Here is a 27796-nt window from a genome sequence, read left to right as displayed (position 1 = left end):
TCATCCCATCCACCACTTGACATCTTTAACCCTCATTCCCAACCTGCAACAGGCTGGTCCCACTCTCCTCCACCTCTACATTTTCTTCCAGAAGAGTCGTTTTGGGTCCGAGAGGAGCGTTTTCCTGGAAGGCCATCTTGTAACGGCCCTGCTTCCCTGATGTGGAGCAGGAATTTGCACAAGCTGTAGAGAGCTGTCCTTCCCTCTCTGCCCAACCTTGTTACCTCACTCCTGCCCCAGCCTCAGCAGGGAGGGGCCTGGCCAGCTCCCTGTTTTGTTCTGTGAGATAGCTCAGAGGCCTTGGGCATTGTTTTCTGCTGTGACTTGAGGTTCTCCGCAAGCCTGGGGGCCTGATGGCAGCCGGCTGCTGGTGAGAAGCACGAGCCTGCCTGCCTGCCTGCCTGCCTGCCTGCCTGCCTGCCTGGAGGAGCTGAGGACCATCTGCCTGGTCTGCCTGACACAGGAAGGCATCAAGAGCATTGTCTTCTCTTCAAGACAGTGAGACCTGCAGAAGCAACTTGTGGCCTCTGCTGTGGGCAAGACAGCTGGCTGTGTCTGGGAGCTGGCCCTGAGCTGGGGTGCCACGTGCTGAGATCACATAGTATAAGCAACCATTCTTGCCAACAATAGTGTGTGTCCGAACATTTCCCTGTGCTACACTCTGGGGCCAGACCACTCTCTGCATGGACCAGAGCTTCTTCCCAAACCCATGGTGCTGCTGCCCCAACACCCCTCAGTCTAGGCTCCACGGTGGGGAGGCCTGAGTCAGAGGTGGCACGGCCCCTGGATGATTGATGTGGTGGGAGTGGGGTGAGGCCGAGGGAGCAGCCCTTACCTCCTGCACTGGCTGCTGTATGGGGAAGGACACAGGTTGATCACAGCTGAGTTGTCTGGCCACCTGGATCTGGCTCTGTAACTGTACTCACCTGGTGCTGTGCACAGGGTCTGAAACCTTACTGCTAGTACCTAGAAACATACAAGGCTTCCCAGCAAATCTTAATGTAAAGTAGCTAGAGCCACGGAAGGACAGTATGAATTAAAAGAAAAAGTATTGAACTTGAAATAATAAACGGCGTGTGTGTGTTTATTGCTTGATTCATTAGTGCTTGTTGTCCCACGTGTGTGTGGTCTCCCCAGCTGTGGCAGCATTTGTGGGGAGGCTCCCTTACACCCGTCTGCACAGCTGTCCTCCCAGCCTCAAGATCCTCCCAACTTTGAGGACTTTCTGCCCAGGGCAGGGAGGCAGCCTGATAAAGTGGGATGGGCTAGAAGTTTTGGAATCAGACCCGAGTACTAACTGTATTGTCACTATTTGCCAGCTGTGTCACCCATTCATTACTCCAAACCTCAGTTTTTTAGAGATAATACAAAATGTGTGTGTGTGTTTCTTAGTATAGTGGCTGGCACCACACTAAGGTCATTTTTTACTTCATTGTTAATCATCACTTTTGACATCGTAGGAGAGCACTGTGGGCTGTGGTTGAATCCTGATGACAGTTCCTTGAACTTTCCCCCTTGGGGCCTTGGCACTTCCGGAAGATGGGCACGGGGAGCCAGCCTTGCTTTATGGCCATTTGCAGACACGGGTAAGGGCGTTCAGCCCCTCCTGTCACTAGGTGTCCCTTGCAGTCAGCCCTTTGCCACCGGGTAAGAAACTTATTTGATGTCAGGCAGGTGGGAACTCAAGTGACTCTTGGATTCCTTTGTATTGGGGCAGGAAAGAAAAGGGGACACAAGAGGCCAGGTGACATGTTTATCATACAGTTAATTCTAGGTCACTAATTCTATTGTTTATCCTGTGGGCATACATGCACTGGCTGTGAGTTGAGGAATTGATGCGGCTGGGAGGTCTGAAGGGCCAGAGCACATTTAACACACACATGCTGTATGGTAGTAGAGGGAAGCCAGAGCAGCTGGTGTTCAAGACACTTTATTGACACAAATAGGGAGTTTTCTGGAAAACACTACATAACCAGCGTGAAGTTATTGAAAGCTTGGGTGCTTAGCAACCCTTCCAATGTTCAGAAAAATATTGGCTGTGCAACATCAAGAAAAAGCGCTGTGAAGGTGATGGCATGAATATGAGTCCCACCAGCTGAGAAATTAAGTTTGCTACTTGTGTTTGACGGAGTTTCACAAACCGAACTCTTGTTCCTCAGTAGTCTCCCCCATCGTGCATTTCTGACTCCCCGAGTTACCGGCTTTGAGGCTTAGCTGGCCTGTGATGGGGTTGGAGTCTGATAAGTAGCTCAGACTTGTTTCAAGTACTTGTCTACTGGGCCCTACTATAAACTCAATAAGGGGGAAACTGAACATGAGTTACTCACCGGAGTAGAGTTTCAGAAATTAGGAAAGTCTTGCATGAGGATATTTTTCAAATCCAAAACTGTGGGCACACTGAGGGTGTAGGTGGGTGCTAGACACAATGGGTGCTGCAGTGTGGGATGAATGGGCGACCAGAGTGATGACCACAGCAGACACTATTCACATATGTTTGCAGGGATTAGATGAATATATGGCATTAAAGATCTTTCATTTATAAAAGGTAGTAAGAGGAAGGCTTCTTTTGTTTGTTCTATTTCATTTCTGTGTTAACTTGAGAAAGGGGAACCAGGGTATATGTATCTGAAGTGTGTCTAGCTCTTGCTGCTGCTTCCTGCAAAGAAGCAGTTTACAGCACATAGCCTTGCCCTCTGGTGTATGTTGGGTGGGCTCACAAACTGGGACAGTGTGTTTTCCAATTGGATCCAGTAGTTTTGGGGGTGGGGCTGCTGTCTTTGAACCATTTACTGCTCTGCACATGTTTCCAGCATATTCCTGCTTTGAAAATTTCCTTTCCTACTAACATTTCTAGTGTGGCTAAGGAGAAACCAGAAACTCAGAGAATCAGAAATCTGAGTGTGTAAGTGGGGATAGAAAAACTATAAAGAACAATGCTTTTTAAACAGACTGGAAATGAAGGTTGGGGTGGGGACAGGCACTGACTATCAAGGTGTTTCCACACAGGGTTGGGACTGTGATGTACCAGACTGGGCTAACAGTAGAGGTCACTAGGTCAGAGTGCTTATGGGGTCAACTGAATTGAGCAATCAAGTTCATGGCTGTTAAGCAGTAGGAAAGAGACAATGAGACCCAGCCTAGCTTGGCCTTTAGAGAACTGTTGTTGAGGATCAGTCATGGGAAGTATCCAGCACCAAGACAATAGATTGGGCTCCTAAAGTGATAATAGCCCTTGAGAACATTTCTAAGCCCTTTAATAAGAACAGCATGCAGATAAAGCTTCCAGAACAATGCACATTGAGTCTGGGTCCCCTGTGGGAATGTGGGGAGAAATGGAGTGGGGGAGGATTTGAAGTAGGCTGGTGATCACAGTACCTTGCAGATTTATAGTCAAGATCAAGTCTCCCAGGAAGTTTAATTGCAATTAAGGAGAAAGTGACATGCATACCAACTATAAAGGTAAAATCAAAATGAGACGGACTCTAAAAGCACATTTCTAGTATCTGCCAAGAAGCAAAGTAGTAGAGAAGGAGTTGAGTGGGATTTGGGGTGAGAGGAGATGATGAATATCTCAGGACAGCAAGAGAGGCAAAGATAAGACGCAAGTTAAAAAATGAGAGGAAAGGAAGCAACTATGATCTAAGAGTAAAGAGAAGTGGGCTGGGAGTGAGAAGGCCTGGGTTCCAGCTCTCCAGTTGCAAACTGCATGACTTTAGGGTATGATAAAGCTCCTTTGCCTCTGTTTCTTCATTTGTAACATGAGTATCAGTAATATCTATCTCACAGGGCTAGTTGTGGGGAAGAAATAAGATACTTGAAGTGAAAATGCTTTGTAAACCACATAGTTCTAATGAAAGTATTAAGGATGAAACGAGTCGAGAAATTAAAAAATGAAAATAGGGAAGATTACTTATAAAGGATGAATTTTTTTAAATAATAGGTATCATTCAGCTTTATTAAAAGCACCCAGGAAACATTTGAGTTTGTTGTTATTTTTTTTTTAAGAAAAGAAAGCAGTCGTGCCTATTTCTTGAGTACAAGGTAGATGCATGGTCCACTGGAACCAAGAGGAAAATGGTGTTGTAAGTAAGGAGCTTGCTTCTGCCACCAGCTCTGTGGTCAAGCTGCCCCGTGGCCAGGAAGACCTCAGTTAGTCAGCCCTATCTTCCCAACTGTAGAATCAGAAACCTCTATCTGCTGTCCCCTGAGAGATTCTTTGGGAAATTACCAAGGAGAGGGGCCTTGAATTTATTGAGAGTATTTTCTTCAAGATGTGAACAAGGACATATTTAAGTACTTCCCCAGGGATGGAAGAGATGAAAAAATGAGTTTGTCAGATCAAGCCCAAAGCCAGTGGAATATGATGTTCCCCCATAATTTCCTCCAGATCTAAGGGACCTCTCCTTCATCAAATCCCAGTCCCTTTCATCTTATATTTCTTAAAGCACCCTTCTCCATCTCATCACTAAGTGCTGAAGGATGTCATTGCTTAACCAAATCAGTCAATCAAAATGAAACATGAGATTTTGACTAATATCTAGTGTTCATCTGCCCTCCCAAAATCTAGTAAAAACAAACAAACAAACAAACAAACCCTGGACATTATGGGTTCACAGGTAAACTATTATGAAGCTACCTAGCCCATCCCTCCCCTATTACTTCATTCATTTGTTTATCATCCCGGTTTCATAAATATCATTCCAAGATGCTTTCTTCTGCAGGATGTTCCAGCCTCACAAATCCTTTCACTGAGGAAGTTCTTCAAGTCTACTTCATGTCTTTCTCTCTGCCTTTTCAGCCAACTTCTAGCTACCAGAATCAGAGTTAACCTCAGCCAGGCAATCCACTCAATGTATACTTGTGGAAGAGGCATGGCCATAGCCAATCTTAATTTCAAAGTCTTCAAAACCAAAATTACCCATTTTAGGAAGTTTAACCTGGGAAGCATCTAAGGCTTGTATCTGCTCTAGTTTATCCTCTGAAGTCCAGTTGATCTCTGAGCTTCAGCTGACTCCTGTGCCTTGAGTAATAATACCCACAAGATTCTGCAAGGAAAAACTTTGGAATTTCAGCTCCAGTGCCCTCAGGGAAACAATGCTTCCCAGCCATCTCAAGTGCTGTGTTCACTTTGGGTAGGGGAAGATACATACCAATAGGATCGTGAATGTGTTGTGTGAATTTCAATAGCCACTTAAATTACTGAATCCCTCCTGAGTCTCTTGTCCTTGGCTTCCTGAAGGACAGAAACTTACCCAGGCCTTAGAAACCTAATGAGTTCTAGCCCTGGAGTACCAAGCTCCAGAGAACATTTTAGTCCATGCTGAACGAACTTTCTATCAGTAGAGAACCTAGAAAAGCATGTTTTGCTCTGACACTCTAGTAAGGTTTTCAAGGCCTTGGAAAAACTGATGTCAAAACATTCTACCTCATGACACTCTTTTGGTTTAACCTAATCACTCCTGCTTTCTTCCACTAAAAAGATCCATTCACTTGCAATAGCAGAGAATGAGCCAGTTCCAGACAGCAACGGACAGAGGCGCATGTCACCTCCAGCACTTGTACAAAGTCATTTGGAGCACAGAGGAGAAGTCCAGGGGACATGGATGCTGCTTGCTCAAAAGCTAGGATGAGGAGAGGTTGAGTCTGTGTAGAAATGTTGGTTCCTCCATTCTGGCAAAGTCCTCAGGTGTGTCGAGGTCAGATGCAGTTAGGGGGTCAGTGGTGAGTGGAGGTGTGATGTGTAAACTAAAGGGTGAATGCACGAAGGGAAGCAATGTGGCCTCTGCTGCGCCTCCTGAGGCTGTGGACATCACCACACCTGGGGTGTCCGGTCCCTCAGGGCTCCAGTCACCTGTCAATGATAAAACAACTCACTGAGAACTTCCAGTCCAGCCCAGCTGAGCCAAAGACTCTGACCAAATCCATGATCCTTACAAAGGGCGGGAGGGATTACTATGCCTTTGTTACTACAGGTAAGGAGTTCAAGTTGCCCCAACACTCAGGCCAAAGCAATTCACCTTCTGAAGGCTTGACATCACACAGAGCTTGCAATTTGGCATCAACTTAAAGAATGGTCCTGAGGGTGGGAATTTGGGTAGGGTAGAAATTAATCTAAGGGGTTAAATTTAAAGTCACTTGATAAAGGGTCACTTGTCACTTGCACAACCTGCCATCCTTATCCATCTTCCCCTCCCCTCTCCTGTACATCACCTCGAGTCACACCCCTTCTATTCCTCTACTGGCACCACAGAGTTCTCTTTGTTCTCTGATGGGATGGCAAGGTAGTCAGACCTGCGGGAGGACAAATGGGGAAGAGAATCAGTACCTTTGTACCCAGAGGTGGGGGCGCAAGGAAAGGGAAGAAGCAAGGGCACAGGAGCAAGGATGTCTGTGAGACAGCTCTGCATTTCCTGCCGGCTGGGTTTCCCAACAGGAAACTAGAATGGCCCTTTCAGGGGACTAGAATAATAGGAGTTTTTTGTTTGTGTGTTTCTTTGTGTTTTACTTCCACCAGCAGACTGCTCATTTATCCACATTGTTCTCAGGAGGTAGTATTGCTACATTAAAATGTTGACCTACCTGATAGGTGAAATTATATTTTATAGTTGCCTTAATGTTCACTTCCTTGATTACTGGTGAAGTTGAACATCCTTTTATAAGTTTACAGGCTATTTTGGTTTCTACTTCTATAATTTTTTCATTTGCTTTACTATTTTTTCTTCTTAGATAGCCTTTTTCTCCTTGATTTCATATCTTGAAAATATCTTCTTCCAGTCTATTTATCTCTAAACTTTGCTTAGGGATCTTATAGTGAAAAATTAATTTTGACATACAGGGGTTGGCATAAGCAGGCTCATAGTTGTGAGTATGTAAAACACAATTCTTGCATTATTACTTATTAATCATTGTATTATTTACCCACTTTTGCCCACCCTTGTGTATAGTATAATCACAATGACCATTTTTCCTCTTTTGCTTTGTGTTTGAAGAAGTCCTCTTGATTCCAAGGGGATAAAAATATTCTCTTATATTCCCTTAATAGAACTTTTAAGTTGTGCATTTTACTTTGTTTTAAGTCCACTCACAATGTATTCTGGGTGGTGTGAGAGAGAGAGGATGTAATTTCTTTTCTACATGGGCAGGGACTTGTCCCCCATACCACTGATCAAACAGTTCATCCTTCCTTCAGTGACTGCACTGCCATGTCTGCCACACACTAGTGTTTATATATGTATTAACGTATTTGAGGGCTCTCTGTCTTATTCTGTTTGCCTGTGTCATATGCCTGCATATGTATCACAGACTCCTTACTCTGATGGTGTTATAAGGAATCTTCACATCCGATAGGAAAAAGCCCTACCAGCCACTTCCTCCAAACTTACTGTTCTTTCTTTGAAATCAGCAAACTATGGCCCATGGGCTAAGAATGGTTGTTACTTGTTTAAAAGGTTGCAAGCAAAGGAGCAAAATCAAAGATAATATGCAAGAGACTCTGTGTAGCCTAAAATATTTACTACCTGGCTGCCCCTTGGTTTGGACTAACTTTGGCCCTTTGGCCTTCCATGTGACTTTTATTTTTAGCTTTCTAGTTCCTTGAACCATTCAATAAATATTTTAATTGGAATTTAATTTAATTTTCAGATTAATTTTGGAGAGAACTGCTGTTCATAACAGTAATGTTTTATTCTCCATTTAAGGCTTTTAAGTCCTTCAGTAAAATTTTGTCCTTAAAAGTCTTGGTACATTTTTATCAAATTTATCCCCAGGTTCTGGAGAGTATTTGTTGCTATTATAATCAAACACCTGGCTGGTGTGGCTTAGTGGATTGAGCACAGGTCTGAGAACCAAAGAGTTCACGGTTCGATTCCCAGTCAGGGCACATGCCTGTGTTGCAGGCTGGGTCCCCATTTGGGGGCACGCAAGGGGCAACCACATATTGAAGTTTCTCTCCCTCTCTTTCTCATTCCCTTCCCCTTTCTCTAAAAAATAAATATTTTTTTTAAAAAAGAGGAATGCATTAATAATTGAACAGATTTTAATGCTTTAAATATGGCAATGCTTTTCTAAATTTTTCTGACTGGAATATGGGTGATTTTTATATTTTTATTTATATCAACAAACTTGTGGAATATTCTTGCTAGTTCCAATAGTTTGCTGACTCTATATTCCCTTAGATTTTTTTATGCAGGGAATCATAGTGGGTATGAATAATGATAATTTAGTTTGTTTCCTTCCAATTGCTACTTTTTTCTTTTAGCCCATGGCCTAGGATCTCCAATATAATATTGAAGAGAAACAGGGAGAGTGCCCTTGACATGTCTTTGATATTATAGGCAATTCTTCTGAAGCTGTAACCCACAAACGATAATTGCTGTAGGTTGGCTTGGTAGCTGCCATCTATCAGTTTAAAGATACCTGCCATTTAGGTCTAGATTCATGTGTGTTTACCCCGCTCAGGACGTGCTGTGCTTCCTAAGTCTGAAGAGTCCTGCCTCGCCTTAGCCACATGTCTGAGTAGTGCTTCTCCTTTTTCCCTGTTCTGTTTTAATGGATTTTTCTCACTTTTTTCTTCAGGTTTCTTTGTGATAATTCATCTTTTTATAGCTCTAGTCTTCATTCTGTGTAACACCTTTACATTTATCTTCTGGTTATCTATCTGGTGAGCCAATCCATTGAGTCTTAAATTTTATTGACTGTATATATGAGTACATATAAATACACTTTTTGGTACTTCCTGCCAGACCTGGAGGCCCAAGCCTTCACTGCTCTCCAGGCTGCTCCATCTTTTCTTACCGCTTCCCAACAACACCAAGCACTTACCGACCACCCTCTATGCCCTGTCACTGTGGAGAGACAGACACTGGCCTCTCAGGCCCTAGGGACTTCAGTTGCAAATAAATAATTTTTTTTTTTAAGGCTGAGGATTCCAGACAACTTGGTAGATCAGAGCAGGTGGGGCAGAAAAGCCCCTAGGCTGGGTGTGGTTTAGGAGGAAGCTGGAGAAAGGCCAGGTCTGACTACTTTCCCGTGTTGATGAGTCGCCACCGTCAATCACTATCCAGGAAAAGCTGCTGCTTTAAATCCCCTGGAGGGGCCATGTGAAGCCTGGAGAACCTGACCGGGAGATGGACGGTGCCCACTTCATGGTGACCTTGGCAATGTCACTTGCCCTCACTGAACTCCAGTTTCTTTTACTTTTTTAAAAAAGATTTTATTTATTTATTTTTAGAGAAAGGGAGAGAGTAAGAGAGAGAGAGAAGCATCAATGTGTGGTTGCCTCTTGGGCGCCCCCGACTGGGGATCTGGCCTAAAACCCAGGCACGTGCCCTGACTGGGAATTGAACCTACGACCCTTTGGTTCGCAGGTTGGCGCTCAATCCACTGAGCCACACCAACAAGATCTTCTCTTCTTATTCGTATTCTCCTTTTTGCTAGCACTTAATGTTGTCGCTATTTATTTTAATTTCATTTATTTTTATTCCCATTCCCCCACCACCATTCCCTTTGGCAAAAATACATATCTATGTATATCTTCTATAGGTATAGGTCTTTTCTGTTTTGTTTTGTTTATTCATTTGTTTTTTATATTCCACATATGTCATAAGTGACATCATATGGTATTTGACTTAATCAGTCTGAATTATTTCACTTAATGTAATACTCTCTAGGTCCATCCATATTGTCACAAATGGCAAGATTTAATTGTTTTTATTGCTGAATAATATTCCATTATATATGATATAATTTCTTTACCCATTCATCTGTTGATGGTCATCCAGGCTGCTTCCATATCTTGGCTATTACTGGTAATGCTACAATGAACATAGGGTGCATATATCTTTGAGTCAATGGGTTTGGGGGGTGGGGGTTATTTTTTATAAATACCCAGAAGTGGAATTGATGGTTTGAATGGCACCTATAATTTTTAATTTTTTGAAGACCCTCCATTGTGGCTGCAATGATTTACAATCCCAACAGTGCACGAGGGTTCCCTTTTCTCCACATCCTCACCAGCACTTGTTGTTTCTTGATATATGTATGATAGCTATTCTGACAGGTGAGAGGTGATATCTCACTGTGGTTTTAATTTGCATCTCTCTGACAATTAGTGATGTTGAGCATCTTGTCATATATGTCTATGGGCTGTCTGTATGTCCTCTTCGGAGAAATATCTGTCCACATCCTTTGCTCATTTTCAAATTGAATAGTTTCTTTTTTTTGGTGTTAAGTTGTGTGAGTTCTTTATACACAGGGTGGGGCAAAAATAGGTTTACAGTTGTAAGTATGCAAAAAACAGTTTACTCTTATTATTTATTAATTATTGTATTATTTTCCACTCAAACAACTTTAAACCTATGTCTGCCTCACCCTGTGTGTTGGATGTTAACCCCGTATTGGATGTGTCACTGGTGAATATCTTCTCTCATTCAGCTCTTCTCAGTTCTTTATTGTACTTTCTAACTCTTTCTTGAAGTCCTCCCTAAATTCTTCTAGTCCATGCTCAAGTTTCTTATAATTCTTTATCAGGCAAATTACTTATCCCCGATTTTCTTAGGGTTTCTTTCTGGAAATTTTTCTTGTTCCTTCATTTGAGAAATATTCTTCTGTCTTATCATTTTGTTTGACTTTCTATTTGTTTATATGAATTAGACAAAACAGCTATCTCTCCAAGCCTTGGAAAAGCAGCCCCTGTGTAGGCTGTGTGCCAGGAGGTTGGAGATTCTGCCAGGCTGGTTGGGGCCAACTGGGTGCTTAAAGTGTCCAGGTGGGGAGGCTGGGAGCACGTAGTGTTGTCTTGTTGATTCTAGTTGCTCCCTTTGCTCAAGAGCCCAAATGGGCTTCAGTGATGGGTGCCAGTATGCACTGCAGTGACCTTGCAGGTAGGCCAGACCACTTGGATAGAGCCCTGTAAGCCCTCTACAGAGGTGGGGGGAGTAAACCATGGCACTCAGGGGCACCTGGCCCTGGAGCACTCCTGCAGTGCCCAAGCTCCTGTGGCTCCCTGCCTTTTTTATACAAGCTCTCCCTTGCTTGTTGAACAGAGAGTGGCTTTGTATGTGCCCAGTGGGTTTGGGAAGCCCACTGGAGTCAGGCTGGGCTTCCACTGCCTGAATCACTGGCTTACATGGCTGGAGTGGCTCCCCAAAGGGAGGCCAGGTGCTTGTTGGGAAGCCCTGTTGTTTCCGCTTGCTCCCAGAAATGTAGGGGGTCTTGCAGGTGGGTCACAGAACTCCTACCTGCCCAAAGGAAGTGGATTGGTACGTAGACAATAGCGCTCACTCCCTGCTCCTTTGGCCCAGAAAGTCCCCACGGGGCTCCCTCCTGTTCCCAGTCTTCCCAGCTGGGTCTCTTTCTTTTGTTTGTTGTTCAGAAGCAGCAATTCAGCCCTCAGTTGTCTCCCAGGAGTAACTGCTGCCTAGGGAGGGGCCGGTTCAGTACAGCTCTACAGGGCCTTCTTGTACCTCCCGCCTGTACTTTCCATTTCCAATGTTTTTTAATTTCTATTCAAATCTGCCTGTTCTGTTTTCTTAGCAATTTATTCTTATGCTTTTGGTTCCTTCTTTTATTGTTTCAGCTCTTTTAAACAAACTTACTTTCTATATTCTATTAGGTTCTTCTTGTGCCTGAAGTTTCTTGGGTTTAATCCTGCCTCATGCTCATGTTGCATGGTTTACTGCTCTGTCTTTTAATTTGAATCAGACTGTGAAATCAGACTCAGCATTGCTTTGCCTGGGGAGTCCTGTTCAACCTCAGCTCAGGATGGGCTCCGCAGAACGGTTCTTCACTTGCTTCTACATGGCTATCACTGTCTGGGGACTCTTTTTTTAAAGTGATTGAAGTTCTCCGCTGTGAGGTTGCTGGATCATCTGGGTCGTATGAATTTAAACCCCAAACATTGTGAGAGCAGGCTTGTGGTTACTAATTCTCAAGAATCTTTTATTTTTTTCTCCTTGGACTTAGGCCAAGATACATGAGTTTCTTTGGTTTTTCCCTGGGTTGGTAGACTGATTATTTTCTTATCTATCCTTGGTGTGAGCTCTCACTCTCTGAGGATGCCAGATCTCCTGAGGGCCCCAGTCCGAGCTCTGTTTCCTGTGTAGGCCTGGCTGTAGGCACTTTCTGTCCAAGCCTGGGGACTCCCTGTCCACATGTGGGCACTTCCTGTCCAAGCACTAAAATCCAAGCCCCCCTCTCACCAGGGGCAACAGCCTCCCCCAGCAGAGCAATGCTTTCTATCCCCATATCTGGTCAGCTGTCATTTTTTCTTCATTAAGATCACAGATATCATGCAATTATGCTTTATTTTTTCCAGCATTTCTAGATGATAATAGCCTGTGGGGTTTTAGGTTATTACCTCAGCAAAGTTGCTAGCCTTGTAAATCTGTGAGGGTTCTTTTCTGTCTTTCCTCTTCCCCAATTATCAGGCCAGCATGGTCTCCTAACCCCTCAGACACCATTACTGCCCACACAAGCTCACTCCTCAGTGATGAGGGCCTCGACAGAAGCAGCAAGGTGTCGTCTGCACACTGGGAAATGAGACCCCTCCTCTGCATGCCTGGGAGCTGCCAAGGTCTGGAGGAAGAACCTGTTGTTCCGAGCAGCGCAGGCGACCTGAGAGTGTGGTCGTCAGGAATGGAGAGGCTAAGGCTCAAATCCCTCTCATCACCTGTGCAGCCTCTGTGAGCCCCTTACCCTCGAGAAGTCTGCTCCAGCATCTGTGTTAACAGTCATAACAGTGCTCATTTTATGGGGATCGGTGGCAGCTGATAAGCTCTACATTAGTGGTTAAAGGTTCAGGCCAAGACCTAGCAGGCCTGAATTCAAACCTCGCTCTCCCTCTTTCCCTGGCCTTGGGCAAACCCTCCCAAGCTTGGTTTTCTCACCTGTAAAATGAATATATTGATGCTGATACCTCAAAGATTGTTGCAAGGAAAGTAGATGACCATGTAAATTGCTTAGCTAGCATTTTGCCTGTGAGAACAAGCCTGGGAAAGGCGCTCCCCATTGTTATCATCTTGGCACCTTTGGACTTACGCATTCTCTTGAGCTGCCTCTTCAGCCTTTGAGACCTTCCGGTAACAGTATACCATCTCAATGAGCAGCCACAAGGTGAGGAAGACCAGCAGGATGTACATCATGATTTCCGAGACGACAGAGGTGAAGTCCTCTCCAGCTGCAAGAGTGGGGAGGAGGCTCAGAATGTGCATGTCCAGTACACCCAGGGCTGTCACTGAGGTCAGAGTTATGTGGAGCCTCTTTGGAGTGTGGCTTCAATGCACACTGGGTCTAAAGGACCTCAAGAGGATGTCAAAGGAATTTCATGCCCTCTGACTATCCTATCTGCTGGCTTTCCTATTGACTTTCATCAGGAGTTTGAAGGGAGGGGTGAGCGAGAGCGATGGGGGTGCAGAAGAAGTTGTAAAGCAGTGGACGGAGTCCTAGAATCAGGGGAGATATCTAGAGCGGGGTCCCAGTCTTGCTGCTTACTATTCACAGAGGTCTGTGAATAATCATATCCTTTATTTGAGACTCAGTTTCCTAATTTACAAGGTGACAATAATAATTTACACTATTACATTACCTAATGGATTGAAGACTAATTTGTGAAATTTAAATGTCTACACAGATGTAAGGAATATGTCTCACTCAGTTCAACCTGGTCTATCGTCTGAGCTCAGGGTGGAGGAGGTGGTGTCTCTAGGAATAGAATGATGGACACGTGTCCAGGGCCCATGCAGTCAGCCCACCCCATGACGTGGACATGCTCTCTACAAGTCTGGATCAGAAATGTGGGCTTCCCCAGCTCATAAACCCAAACAGAAGTGAGTACTGGAGGGTTCCATGTGGGAACCAGACCGCCCTCAAAGTTCTGCCTGTGAAGCACAGATCTGAGCCTACGGTTCCCTTCAGTGTTCCATCCCACCCTCGGAACAAAGCCCAGTTTCTATTAACACAGCTTGCAAGGCCACACACAATCCAGCCTTTCTTGTCTAATTTCCATTCAGTTGCCCAGCAAAACTTCTCTTCATGTACACATTGTGGTCTCTTGTAATCTGTGGACATTTCTTCTTCCTCTTCCCTCTTCCCAGACTGTATTTCACATCGCAGTGCTACCTCCGTCCCAACATTCCCTCCTGTTTTTTGGTCTCCTGATCACTCTGTTAGACTCCATGGAAGCTCCCGCTATTGGGAAACCTTCCTCAGTGCCTCATGCAGTTGTTCACATCCGTCCTCAGGTACCTCGTGCATCCATCCACTGTAACACTTCTTGGGCTATATTGTGATGTGTTGATCTCTCTTCTCTAGAGACTGCATGCTTACTGAGGACATCTCATTTCTGAACTATCGACATATTGTCTAATCCTAGAATATTCAAAATATTCCATAAGTGTTTGTTGAATAAATATAAATATTGCTTTTTTGTTTCATGACCAATGAAAATGAGAATTAAAACATGATGCATGGCAAATGTCCTGACACATACTCCTTCCTCGTGGCAAGTAAGGCTGCAGCCATGCCTACTCCTGCCAGCTCCCACCAGCCAATTAGACTCCTGGCCTTTTGCTCATACAGCCCAGGTCACCGGCAACACTCTGCTTTTTAAAAGCACAGGCAGCCAGCCAGTCATGACCTTTAGCTCCAGGGCCCTCCAGGTTTCCTAACTGGAGCCAGAGGCCATAGACACGGCCTGAGGCCCAGGAGGCTCAGGAGAATGCAGCAGACACCAATGTCTTCTCACAGGCCTGCAGTGGCCAGGTGGTGGTGTGCTCAGCTGGAAGCACATTTGCCCTTTGTAAATGTGGGAGCCCAGAAATAGTACCACAGGAAGCTGTCCTCAGTATGTTCAGTCACCTCTAGATGCAGGGGCCTCAGATTTCAGTCTTACAGTTAAGAGGTGGGAACCTAGAGCAGGATGAGGCCAGCTTGAACAGAGAGCACCAGGAAGACAGTCAGGGCACAGGCACGAGGAGAGGGGGCGGAGCCCACAGTGGGGTGCCGAGCTCTGAGCGATTGAAGAGAGCAGTGAGGGTCAGCATGGGGTCGGAGGACTGCCTGGAGGTCACAGAGGAAAAAGAAGGAAGCAAACGCAAGTGGCAGGAGCTAGGCTGTCAATGGCAGGAAAAGATGCAGTGGAGACAGAGCTAGCCTGATAGGTGAGAGACCTGGATTGCATCTGGTGCCAATTCACTTCCTGTCCTTCAGCAAGGCCCTTCTTCCAGTGCTCTGTTCTCCCAGCTGCACCGGCTTGGCACCCTGCACTCAGCTAAGGAGTCATTTCAACTTGCCTTTGCCAGACACACCCCAACCTCTAAGAGTGGTGCAGAGAGAAAGCCCCACAACTCCTGGATTCAGTGGGGAGCCATGCTTCCTCCCAGCCCAAACAGCCCAGGAGGCACTGTGGCTGACAGTAAACTTGTTTTCCTTCTATTTTTACTCGAACCTTGCTCTGGTGCCTGGCGTGCACTGGCTCAGCTTGGCCATTCTTTCCATCGGCTTCACAAGGGTCCCTGGAGGCAAAATCCTGAGAGAGCAGGAGGTGGAGACTGGCCCCTTCTGAGTTTCTGGCAGTCATCAGCCAACAGTTCCTGGTGGTAACAATAGAGGGCACCAGGCGCCCTTCCCTGGGGATGACTGGTGTGTAAACAGAAGAGGATAATGGAACTTGTGAACAGAAAAATGCCTTAGCTTGCAGTCCAGCCTCTTCATTTTACCCAAGAGGAGATGGGGGCGGGGCAGGGGATGGAGTGGCTCCTCACGCCTAGATACAAGTGGCCTGAGAGTCCTTCTGCACTTTCCGAATCCACCTACTTTGTGTTTTAGTCATCTCGCCTAAATCATGACTTCTGTCGTTTGCATCCAAGTTTGCTGCATGAATTTTATCACAAAACATGACAAAAACTAAATGTGTGGCCCAGGAGCTGGAGTTCTTGGGACCCCTTCCTAGGAAAAGGCCTATCATTAATTTGACCTCTTCTTTCTTTCACATCCCACACCTTTTGCCTGTTCACCACACTGCATCTTGGGGTTGCAGTAATGCTGAGAATGTGCTGGAAATAGAATGAGAGAGGCTAAGTGAAAGGGAATCAGCTAACGCATGATGCACTTATCGCTACTCTGACATGTGAAAGGCACATTTGCAAGGGGCTCGGAGCCCTGTGGAGAGCAGAGCAAAAACAGTGCATGGGGGCTTCTAAGCACTCCCTGCCCCATTTCTGAATGGGAGTCACAACAGAGCCGTTGGGAGTCAGGTTGACGAAAGGGCTTCCCACCATAACCAGGAACTTGCTGGGGGGGGAAGCTGAAGATTTTAAATTACAAACTAGAGAGCTATCGATGTTTCTCCTTCTCCCAGCAGAGAATGAGGTTATGTATGAGAGATGCCACAATGGGAACGGGGCTGCCCGTGCAATCGCTGTGCAGAGAGACTGCCAACAAAAACCGTCAGCCTCTGGCTAGAGCAGGGGTTCTCGCGGTGTGGCCCCTGCCGTGGAAGCACCCCCAGCACCCTGTTAGACACACTCAGGCTCCACCTGCAGAGTCAGAAAGGCTGGGTTGTAGAAGTCCTGCGGGGATGTTGAGGCTCACTAAAGTCGGAGCAATGCTGGTTTGGAGGTACGTATACACGGCTTAGGCGTGGGAGGGCGTGTTTCTCTGAGGCCACTGAGTCAGGCCAGAGAAGATGCCGGAGCTGATTTGGCAGCTTCAGGCTTTGAGGAGGCTGTCCTCTGTCTCTAGGGAGGAGAGTCAGGGGACTAGGACGAGGTCATTTGTCATCTGCTCCATCACCAAGCCCTTCTGCTTGAGGAAAGGCTGGTTGGGCAGTCTGCATCCTGGCCACTAAAGGGAGACAAGTCAATGGTGACATTTTTAAAAATCACCACTCCAAAATACACAGGTGTTGTACTCTATAAGGGTCTTGTCTGTGTGGAAACCCTCTGCTCATCCTCCCCCAGGAGCAAGGAACCCTGGAGACCCCATGCCCCAGCCTCACCCTCCTCGGTGACTCGGAGGGGGATTAGCCGTGTGGTCTTCACAAAGGGGCGATGACCCTCAAACTCAAACTCCCGGGACACGTTGCAGGTGTAGAGACCCGAGTCATTCAGGGTGACATTGAGCACAGTGATGGACACATCCTGCAAGTCCTTGCTCCCATTCCACTGCAGGCGCCCTAGGAAGGGGCTCTCCACCTCCTGGTGGCCATTCCGATACTCGTAAATCTGCAGGGAGAGAAGCAGAGGGTAAGGCCCTGAGGGAAGATGGGGCAAGAGAGCAGGGCTAGGGCAAGACCAGAGGAGAGAAGCTCGCCTGTGCAGCACAGGAGGAAAGGGGACGATGTCACAAGGAGCTCCAGAATGTGGGGGTAGGATGAGAAGTCTTAGAGGGAGGAGGGTGAGAGCAAAGACTGGGAAGATGGGCAAAGACAAACAGGTATCAGGACATAAGGTCCTGTGCAAGGAGAGAAAGCACAGGAGGTGAGAGAAGCATACAGGAGACCAGAGTGGGGAGTGGGGGTGGTGGACTAAGAGAGACAAAAGACTGGGAGGGGATAGAAAGAACAAGAAAGAGAGTTGTGTCATGAGGTCAGCCAGCAAGAGGACAAGATGTCGAGACCGAGAGAGGCAGGCTCATTAGTCATGAAGACATCTGAAAGCCCTGGCCTCAAGCTTGACACTCTGAGCTAGACCCCTGTGAGAGGGTGTGGCCAGTCTGGGCCAGGCCACAGAGGAGTATCCCAGGGAAGCAGAGAGCTACCGGCTGAGGCCCACATCAGGGTTTTTGCTTTGGGCTTATTGTAAGTGCAATGTGGTCTCTAAAATTCTTTTCTCAAACACTTTCACCTTCCGACACACCTTTTCTCTGTATAGCTGTGCTATCCATTCTAGTGTCTACCTGCCACATGTGGCTACTTATATTAACTTTTAAATTACTAGAAAGTTAATAAAATTTAAAATTTGGTTTCTCAGTTGCACTATCCACATTTTAAGTGCTTAATAGCCACATGCAGCTAGGGGATACTGGACAGCAGGAATATGGAACATCACCATCATCACAAAATTTCTATTAGCATTACTCTGTGTTTGCAGCACCATTTTAAATGTTTCCCTTCCTCCTTGGGAGACTCTCCTCAGCTTGGGCAGGCCTGGAAGCAGAATAGGCAGCTGGCCCATGGTCAGGCCTGAGTCCCAGGGGCGCCTTTGCATCTGGCCAAGACATCCAGGTTCTCAAAACCTGGGCACTGGCCTCAGTCACAGCCAACCCTGAGCCAAGCACTGAGAGGTCTGCTTGTTCTACTTTTGGCGCCTGATTGGAGCAAACCTACCTCAGGTGGCACATACAGCCTAGTGGCAGCTCTGACTTGCACTTGAGGAAAGCTTGGCAAAAGAGCATGTGAAACCCAGCTTCACTTGATGCTGTTTCCTTGAAAAGTCTCGTGGAGGGAGCTTGCCTCCAAGAACATGGGGTCGTGCAGTAACAAAGGGCTTGTGTCAGCTGTCCGACGTCCCGGTTCAACCAGAAGCTCTCTTCCTGCCTTAACTTTTTTGAGCCCCAGTTGCCTCATTGATACATATATTTTTCTTTAGCAGACACTTATATAGTGCTTCCTATATTCTAGAACTATCCCAAATGCACTAAAAATTAAAGCTCATGATTCCTGGTAACAACTCTATCATGTAGCTGTGGGTTATAGCCCTGTTTTAGAGATGAGTAAACGGAGTCACAAAGAGGTTAACCAATCTGTCCAAGGACATCCAAAGCTAACAGTTATGCACCCAGGCAGCCTGGCTCCACAGACAGTAGAAGTGTGAATAATGGTTGTCCCCAGGGTGGCAGTCCACGTTTAGCACAACTATTTTGGCACTGGCCCCAATCAGTTAGAACTGACTTTGGCCAGCACAGGAGCAGAGTCTGGGAGGCTCCCGGCTCTGTCAGGCACTGCTTCTTTCATTTCCAGGTGATAAGTAGGTTTAGGGGTTCCCAATGGGAAGGGGGGGTGCCTGGGTGTTTTGGTGCAGGCAGCACCCACCACAGAACTATGTAAACATTTTACCCACCGATGTGGCTGCACTGCATGTACCAGCTGAGGACCAGCCTTAGCCATCCCTGTAGTTCTCATTTTACTGGGGCAGGGAGTTCAGTGAGCTAACCTGTGCTCTCTTATACAATGATGCTCAGCGCCATGGGGGTAGCGAGTGAGAGGACAAGGACCAGAGAGGCAGAGGCAGGCTCATCAGTCATGAGGACATCTGAAAGCCCTGGCCTCGGACTTGACACTTGGAGCTGGTCCCCTCCGAGGGTTCATGGGCGGTCTGGATCAGGCCACAACATTAAATTTTTCTACTAGTTTAATCCATCCAATACGACACTGTAGAAGATTAAATGAAAACCCTGCAAAGTGCCTAGTCAAGTGAGTAGCACACAGTAGGCTTTGAGTATGATTTGTCTCTTTCTTCCTCTCCTGGTGTGCCCGGGACTGTGACCAGGACTGCCAGCAGCAGGCCGAGCATCCTTTCTCAGAAGCTGGGGTGAGCAAAGGCTGCTGGCTGCCGGCTGCCAGCTCTCCTCCGAGGAGCTGCCCAAGCCTTGAGGAGGAAGGACCGGTGTTTGTTGGATCCTCAGTTTCTAGCCTCTTGGGAGCTGCGCCCACAGCACAGAGACCAGAGTCACAATGAGACATACCAGGAAGTCTTTGCCGCCCTCGGGCCTGTAGAACCACTCCACCACCGTGGTGGCCTCCACTTCCTCCCGCTTCATGCAGGAGATGCAGCGCAGCTTCATGGGGTTGCCCTGGACGGCCTCAGTCTCCGAGGGCACCTCCACACACACGGGGAAGCACACACTGGCTGCAGAGAGGCCGGGCAGCAGGGAAGGGATGTGGGTAGGGGGGCGATGGAGAACAAGAGGGAGAGAAGGGACAGAGGAGGAAGGATCGTGAGATAAGCTTGAAATTACCACGTACAGGGGTGTGTACCTGTCCCTGTGCTCCCAGAGTGTGCATGCTCACAACAGGCAATGAGGGGGATCAGGAGGCAGGGGTGATATCTCCCAGGAAGCAGTGGGGATGAGATGCAGCGCACACTGAGCCCTGCCCTCGAAGGCATCTGATCTGGGTGGGAGACAGGGCTGCATCCGTCCTTCTGCTGACCAGCCACGCACTCGTCATCCAGCCAGCACCACTGACTGAATCTGCTCTGTGCCTGGCTGGTGCCCGGCAGAGATACAGAGAGAAGCAAACACTAGTTGGGCCCTGCAGACAGCTGTGATCCAGCAGGGAACACATATTCCTAAGTGTCCCTAAACCAGGCCCTGGTGAGTGACAGACTAGTGGCTGCTTGGCCCGGAGGAGGGGAAGTGATTCCTGCTGAGTCTGGAGAGGGAGAAAGGGAAGGATGCTGGGACCTCAGGTGGAAAAGACTCATGTTGCGCAGACCACTGCATGTGCTTCACAGTGTGAGGGGTCAAGTGTTTCAAAGCCTTGGAGAACTGTAATGATATCTGTGTGTTAAGAAAAGTGTGGGTAACTCTTATGCATGGTGGCAGATGGGGCAGCTAGGAGGAAAGTGGTGAGCTGACTGGCCACAAGACTGGAGAACAGCTTTAAGCAGAAGTAGAGAAAGACAAATTTAAACACTTGGAGAACTTGGGGACACTTGCATACCGTGTGGAGGTCTGGACTCACAGTTTCTGCCTCTAGAAATGTATAGCCCAAAGGAAAAGGCCAGTACATGAGACTTCGGATCCAGGGTGAGTCCATGATGGGCTGTAGCTGGCAGCAAGGCCAGTGCACACATGGCGGCATGAGCAGGTGAAATGTGAGAAAGAAGGGGAAGCCGTTTCTCTGCCCTGTGCAGAGCACATCAGACCTTTAGGACCAGTCTAGGGTGTCTACCATTGCAAAAGTAGGGGGTCAACGAGGGCATGCTCAGAGGTCATGCCCAGAGGGCAGCAGGGTAGAGAGGGTCTGGGGTCCCGGCCTGGTGAGGAGCAGGTGGGAGGACATGGGGTACTCAGCCTAGACACGGAACTTACTTGTCTTCAAATATTTGAAGGCTCCTCTGTGGAAGATAAAATAGATTCTGTCCAAATGTTACAAGAAATTAAGTTTAGCTCAATTAAAAAAAAAAAAAAGAATTTTCTGGAGCTGAAGCTGTTCACCAGTGCAAAAAAACTATTTGGTAAGAGAGTTTGCACTTCACTGCACAGAAGATTCAAAAGTGAGGGGACCACCAAGGGTTCCTGTATCAAGACCTCTGAGGCCCCATCTGATGCTGCCTTCTCAGGAATTCGTAATAAAGACAGAGCCCCTAAAACTGTAAAACAACACACATCCTTGACATTTGAAAACTAGTCCACTGTAAATAGTCAGTTTGCTCCTCTACTGGCAGACAGTTATTTCTAAAAGCAGAGGAAAGCACCCTGACCACTGTGGCTTAGTTGGGTGCTGTCCTGAAAAGCCAAGGATCATAAGTTCAATTCCTGGTCAGGCACAAGCCTAGGCTGTGGGTTTTGTCTCCAGTCATGGTATGTGCAAGAAGCACATGTGAGAGGTGTGTGCAAGAGAGAAATCAATGTTTCTCTCTAACATCAATGTTTCTCTCCCTCTCTTTCTCCCTCTCTTCCCCTATAAGTAAGTAAATAAATAAATAAATAAAATTTAAAACAGAGGAAAGCTTTATTTAGAGCTTAAAATGAGACTGATCAATTAACTTTGAATAAAAAATGAAATATCATATTTCACTGACTAAGAAGGCAAAAAATTTCACTTTGAAACACAAAGTCTATAAACAAGTGGCCCTAACATAAAGTCTAACACAGTCAGTAAGAGGCTCTCTTGCTTCTGCGTGTGGGTCATCCCTTTAATGGGCACATGTCTCAGGAGAACTGGTCTGTGATGAACTTGAAGCCGTGATTACAGGCCTGGTTAAAAAAAGGGAAGAAAGAAAAAGGAGGTGTGGTATATTCATAAGTTTGGGAGTGCATAGAGATGTAAAGGGTGTGTACTCACATTTAGTGAGATGTGGTGAAGATAAGTTAGTTCAATTATGATGGCTTGGAATGCAGAATAGAAAAATGTCCCAAGGATTGTCTGGTCAGAACTACAGAGGCAAGATGAAGATGGTATTTGGCAACTGAAGGACTGGGTTTGAAAATAATATTTATCTAATAGATTTTTCATGAGAATTCTATAGAATAATTTGTAGAAGTGTGCTTTATACCAATATCACTCATTAATGTTGTTTTACCCTTCATTAATTTGGTCACTACTCAGCAGGTATATTGAGTGCTTACTGTGTGCCAGCATTGAGAATACAGCAGGGAACAGAAGCCAGCCATCTCTGCTCTCATGGAGCCAACATTAGAGTGGAGACAGAGAGAGAATAAGCAACTTCAAACTGTAGTAGGTGCTGTGAGATGAAACAAAACAGAATGGAGGAGAGAGAGAGTTCATAAGATCATTGGAGACTGCCTCATTGAGAAGGGCAAAGCAAGCAGGTGCTGAGGGCAAGAAACAAGGGAGCAAGGTATGTGGCTACCTGTGTGAAGGTTTGCCAAACGGAGGACAGCGGGGCGTAGGGGCCTAGGTGAGGGTGTGTTTGTGGAAAGCGAAGAGCACAATAAAGTTCAGGGAACAAGGTGAGGCTAGGAGGAGATGAGGCAGGAGACACAGCCAGGGCCAGATCACAGCGGGGCTTGTAGACCGTGGTTAGAACTTAGGCTCTTGCTTGGAGTGACAGGGGGAGACTAGAGGGCTCTAAGTGGAAGAATGACTGATCTGATTTACAGAAGATTGCATGACCTGACTGCTATGTTGAGAATAAATTAAAGAGGCAAGGAAGTGAAGGGTAAGAGCAAAAATAACAGTTAAGAGGCTGGTACAGAGATCAGCCTGAGAGACGTTCAATGGTCTTGCTTAGATGGAGGTGGTAGTGGAGCTGCTGGGGTTTGAAAAGGAATAGTCTGGTGTATTAACATCCTTGAGTAAGTGAGAGGTGATGTGCTCTAGTGGAAAAAAAAGATGAGTTGGCCCTAAACAGGAGCACAGTTAGTTCATTTAAAGTTAAAGGAGGAAGGCAGAACATGGGCAGCTGGAGTGGAGAACATGGTGTGGTGGCCCCACTTTGCCCTGTGTTGCCCCTGAGGGAGCGGTTATCCCAGCTTCCTTCAGAGAGCACGCCCCACCAATCCCTGCTCTCTGAAGGTTAGCAGCCCAGAGACTCCCCTCATGAAGCCCTGGGCAGTATTCTGCAAAGTGGCCTCGAAGTCCTCTCGCCTGTTTGCCTGCCCTTTGCACCATGACTGGCTGCCCCTTCCATCAAGAGGTGAGTCTGGTTCTCCAGCCCATGAATCTCCAGGATACCCCACTTCTCTTTCTTTGAACTCCCCTAGGTGTCCAAGAAAAGACCGTGCATGGTGCAGTATGGGAATGGCGGGTGTTCCACCCACATTGCTCACTGTATATAACAAGTTCCTGGAATAATCTGGATGAATCACTTGACCTTTGGTCTCCTTTTCAATTTCCATAGCATTAAACAATAAGGAAACTTATGAAAAGGAAGACTGACATATCTATGATGATTTTATTTAACTGAGGAATAGCATCCATCTATTATGAAGTAAATAGTAATGCATATTGAATAAACTCCTCTAACACCCCCAAATCTTTCTCTTCTCTGGACACTGCTATATTGCCCCGCCTGAGCTTGCTCTAGAATGCTTCCCATTTGCACTAAGATAATAGATGCTTTGATTGGGATATAAACACTTCCTAAAAGGAGTAACAAATAAAGTTACTTGCAGACATTAATACCCTGTAATGACTTGGTCTGTCAGATTAGCTAGTCACTTAGCAGAGCCTTGAAAGAGCAGGATACAAGGTGGGTTACTGGGGGATGCAAGGAAAACACTCCCTGTCAGTGGACATCTGGGATAGTAGACCAGGAGAGGCAGAGTAGAGAATGAACAAGAAGCTGAAGGATGAGTGAGGTCCTAGAAAAGGCAATGGCATAGGGGAGGGGAAAAAGGGTGGTTCAAAAAAGAAATGAGAGGGAAGATGAATACCTGGCAATTTTGCATAGCAGCAATGTGTTCATGAGAAGTGCTAGAACAAGCACTGGAAGACTCAAATCAGGATACAAGACTTCTCTAGCAAGTACTTTCCCTTCCTGAGCTCATGTTCTCCTCTCTGAATTAGAAATAATACTATTTCTCCTGACTACCCCATAGGGTTGATGTGGGGACCAAAAAAAATAATGGCTGGAAAAGTAATGGTATTTTGTAAATTATAAAGCCCCAGGCAAGTGCAGGGTTGTTTCTTTCATTATTATTATTATTATATGAATTATTAAAAGTAATAAGGGAACTTTTTTCCAATATATGCAGACAGTAAAAGAATGTAAAAGATTCTTTGTATTCATATTTGCATCATATGAAAAATCAGCTTGGGCAAGGAAGCTCTGTCTAAGGTAAGTACTTTCCAATACTGAAATTACATGCAAATGAAACAAAATTTCATGTGTGAAGCCATACCCCTTCTCTTACATTTAATGACCAGGTTTCTTGGACTGTCCCTCTTTTGCTTCTGCATCTTTCCTGTTCATTGAACCAATGTTCAGATTACAAATAAGCTGAGAATGAGCAACAATGGGTGAAATGTGCACACTTCTTCTACAGGTGTTTTTTGGGGGTAGAGTGAGTGTAGAGAGGGGAATGAGCATTTTGCCAATTTTAATAATATTCTGTAAGTATTTCCGTACCATTCAGTGTGGAGCTGAAAAGGATGTTAGATATCATCAGCACCAACTTCCAAACTTCACACATAAGGAACCAGATTCTCTAAGGTTTCACATAGCAAGCTAGTTGCAGAGCTGAGACGCCAATCTAAACTTTTCAAGTCCTAGTCAAAAGCTCTTTGGTCCGTGGAATGTTTTCCTCATCCACTGGAATTCAGGCAGGGACCCTAAAATTTAGATTACAATTTGGGAAGAAAGGCTTTACAAAATCTCAGCCCAACCCTGCTCTACCTCTTCCTCTCCCATGTCCCCAGTCTTAGCTTCCCCTGAGAAAATCCCAGCCTTAAATCTTTAAGGCAGCTGAGATCAGTGTCTGCTTCATCTGCAGGTCTAGCCTCTTCCACTGGGTATAGATGCGGAGAGTCTGTTCTTGGGACTGGCATTTCTCCCCTGCTCTCATTCTTTCCAGATGGTCTTATCTAACATTTTGTTCAACAGGAAGCTTGCCTCTTCATGTCTGGTCACATGCAACATCCAGATAATGTTGGCAGTCAGAGTTAGTCTTAGAGGTTTGATAAAGTGATGTTAAGGCAAAGAGGAAGGTCCCATGAGCATGTCCAACCCTGAACAAGCACAGTGGGTTCATGCCAACCATGGGGGCATAACTCCACATGCTTAGTTTCAATAGGGCTGATGGGTACAATTACTTCTAATTTTACTGGTTATTAATTCATAGTGTGGAGGAAGGTAACTCCAATCACGTACAAGCCATATATCAACTGAAAAGCACCTATTTTCCCCCTGAGGACCTAAATAGAGACACCAAGACAGACCCAAAATTACACAACTACCTACACACAGACATCCACCCCCCCCACTATATCCTCTTCAGTCCATTCAGATGTCCATACTAACATGCTCAGACACACACTAGCACACACACTCAGCCACTGAGGGATACACTGATACACAGTAAAGCATTCTCTCAACTACATATTCAGCTATTATCATGTAGCCTCATTAACTGCCCCTGCACAGGCAGGCACCCCACTCCAAGCCCATGTCTGATACCACTCTGCTTAACCTTATTGCTGCAGCTGCAGGGCTCCCTTAGCCTCCCTTACTTGGAGGAAGAAAGTCACCTCAGTCCCTGGAAGCAGACAAGCAAGAGTGTATTCATCTTTGGAGGCAGAAACCCAGCTCCCCAAACACCAAAGCACCGTAGCTCCCATGTTTGTGGGGGCATGGGTTGAAGAAAGATGCAATCTTGGATGCTAATTTACTTCACACAAGCAGTAAAGGACTTAAACCAGTTTTCCTCCCATTCCTTAAGATTAAGCTGATGGATCAATAACTAAAGCATTTTAAATCTCAAAATCCATGTCTCCAGTTATTTTTAATATATAGAAATTCACTTGAAGATTCAATAATGTTTCCTAATTCACTCCTCACTGAGACATAACCAAAATGGTTTGTGACCTCATTTTGTTTTAGCAAAGGGGGGAAAATACTTCGGAATAATCAGCAAACGGGCGGAGGGGTTCGAGAATCAACCACCCAGGGAGGTTCAGGAATAAAGCAGCGACATAGGGGTGTTGGGGAGGCGTTTTTCCAGTCTCCGAATCCCAGCTCTCAGGAAACACTATGCAGCTCCACGTCTGACAGACATCATAGGAGGAAGCCAACCCGGGACCCTTTTTGTCACCAACGACATCAGTAAGTGTTATTAGTGTTAGCATTATTACTGCTATCAGAGTAGCAGTGATAATCGCACACGGCGGGGCGCCGTTACTCACCCCAGAAGACGAGCACGAAGGAAGCCAGGGGAAACAATCTGTTGAAGGCAGGCATCTTCTTAGGCAGGTGGCTTCCTGGGCTAAACAGAGAGATTCCCTCGGTCAAGAACTGCGCCCTCTCAGATGCTTTCGAGGAAACCCTTCGGGACGAACTGCCCCAAGGGGCGACTTTCGGCTGGAAGGAGGGCCCGCGCCGGTGCCTGGGGAGACTCCGCGGGGCTGTCGAGTGGGCTGCGCTTTCCGCTGGAAGCTGCCCTAGCAGGCCGCCTCGATTCGCGGTCGAGAATCAGCACCCGCGCGCTCCCTGCGAGCGCGCCGCGGGCACCCGGATCAGCACCGCGGACAGCACCTTCCCCGCCCACCCCGGAATTTCAAATCCCGGTTACGACGCGGCTTCTCAGCTTCGCACCTCGGTGAAGGCTCACTCAGCACGGCTGGCTCTAGGCGGTCCGGCTGTCGGAGGGGACCATGTTGATCCACCCCTCACCTCCCTTTGGAACAGCTGCGCTCCGACCAGGATCCACCAAGACGCGGGAGCGCCGGCTGCATCCGCTCTGACGGGCTGCTTTAGCTGGGCGTGCCCCCACACCCGAAGCCACCAGGGCCGTCGGAGCTACAAAATTCGTTCCCTTCTGCCGCCTACACCCGCCCTTGGCTCTCCTGGGAGGCCTGGAAGGACCAGGAAGAAGGTGGCTGTTTCTGTCTCGCCGGCGATCTCAGGGATGGGGTGGGGTTGAAAGGAGGGTGGACCCTTCCCCGGGGCTCGACCCTGGATCTCGCCGGGGCCCCGACCCTGGGTGGCCGGTGACCAGCTGCCCTTCTCCAGGAGCCCCTGACTGTGTGCGGTCAGTTGATCTTGACATGCGCAGGCAGCTCTCCACTCCCACCACCACCCTGGGCCCACCCACTGGTGCACACACTCCCCACCCCCAAGCAGGCGTGCCCCTCCGAGCCCTGCGCTGTGCGCGGGGCGGAGCTCGGAGCGGCGCAAACACCTCCTGCCCGGGAGATTTCCCTGCGGGCCCTCTCTCTCTAGGCCTCCCTTTCGTATCTCCGCACCTCTTTCCACATCTCTCCCCACGCGGGCACCTGGTCCCACAGCTCACACCCTCCAGGCAACCCCACTCCTGCTCCCGCACAGACTTTTGCCTGCCTCTCTGGGAAGGGGAAGGGCAAATGTCTTTCAGGCAATTACGTCATCTCCAATGTACAGGGTTCCTGGCTCCATGCCTCCCCCCCGACCACGCCCCATCCCCTCCTGTTCTCCCG

General features: G+C 47.0%; 1 protein-coding gene across 4 annotated transcripts; it reads right to left on the bottom strand.

The window, feature by feature from the left end:
- Positions 1-1926: 1926 nt before the first annotated feature.
- Positions 1927-27656, bottom strand: SCN3B (sodium voltage-gated channel beta subunit 3). Of its 4 annotated transcripts, XM_045860122.1 has the most exons (8): positions 27587-27642; positions 26937-27196; positions 26528-26607; positions 19681-19844; positions 16994-17219; positions 13036-13174; positions 6211-6291; positions 1927-5851 (listed from the first exon to the last, which is right to left on the bottom strand). In XM_045860122.1, the coding sequence occupies exons 3-7, from the start codon at positions 26580-26582 to the stop codon at positions 6228-6230; spliced, it is 648 nt and encodes a 215-aa protein (XP_045716078.1). In that variant the 5' UTR covers positions 26583-26607; positions 26937-27196; positions 27587-27642; the 3' UTR covers positions 1927-5851; positions 6211-6227. The 4 variants fall into 4 exon arrangements, with proteins under 4 accessions (XP_045716078.1, XP_045716079.1, XP_045716077.1 ...); XM_045860123.1 differs by lacking the exon at positions 26937-27196 and having other exon boundaries at positions 27587-27656; XM_045860121.1 differs by lacking the exon at positions 27587-27642 and having other exon boundaries at positions 26937-27345.
- Positions 27657-27796: the final 140 nt, after the last annotated feature.

This window comes from Phyllostomus hastatus, unplaced genomic scaffold (genome assembly GCF_019186645.2).
Source record: "Phyllostomus hastatus isolate PE091 unplaced genomic scaffold, TTU_PhHast_1.1 phas_scaffold_193, whole genome shotgun sequence".
Lineage (NCBI taxonomy): Eukaryota > Metazoa > Chordata > Mammalia > Chiroptera > Phyllostomidae > Phyllostomus > Phyllostomus hastatus.
Note: the sequence above shows the minus strand (reverse complement) of the source record. Positions and strands in the feature narration are given on the sequence as shown.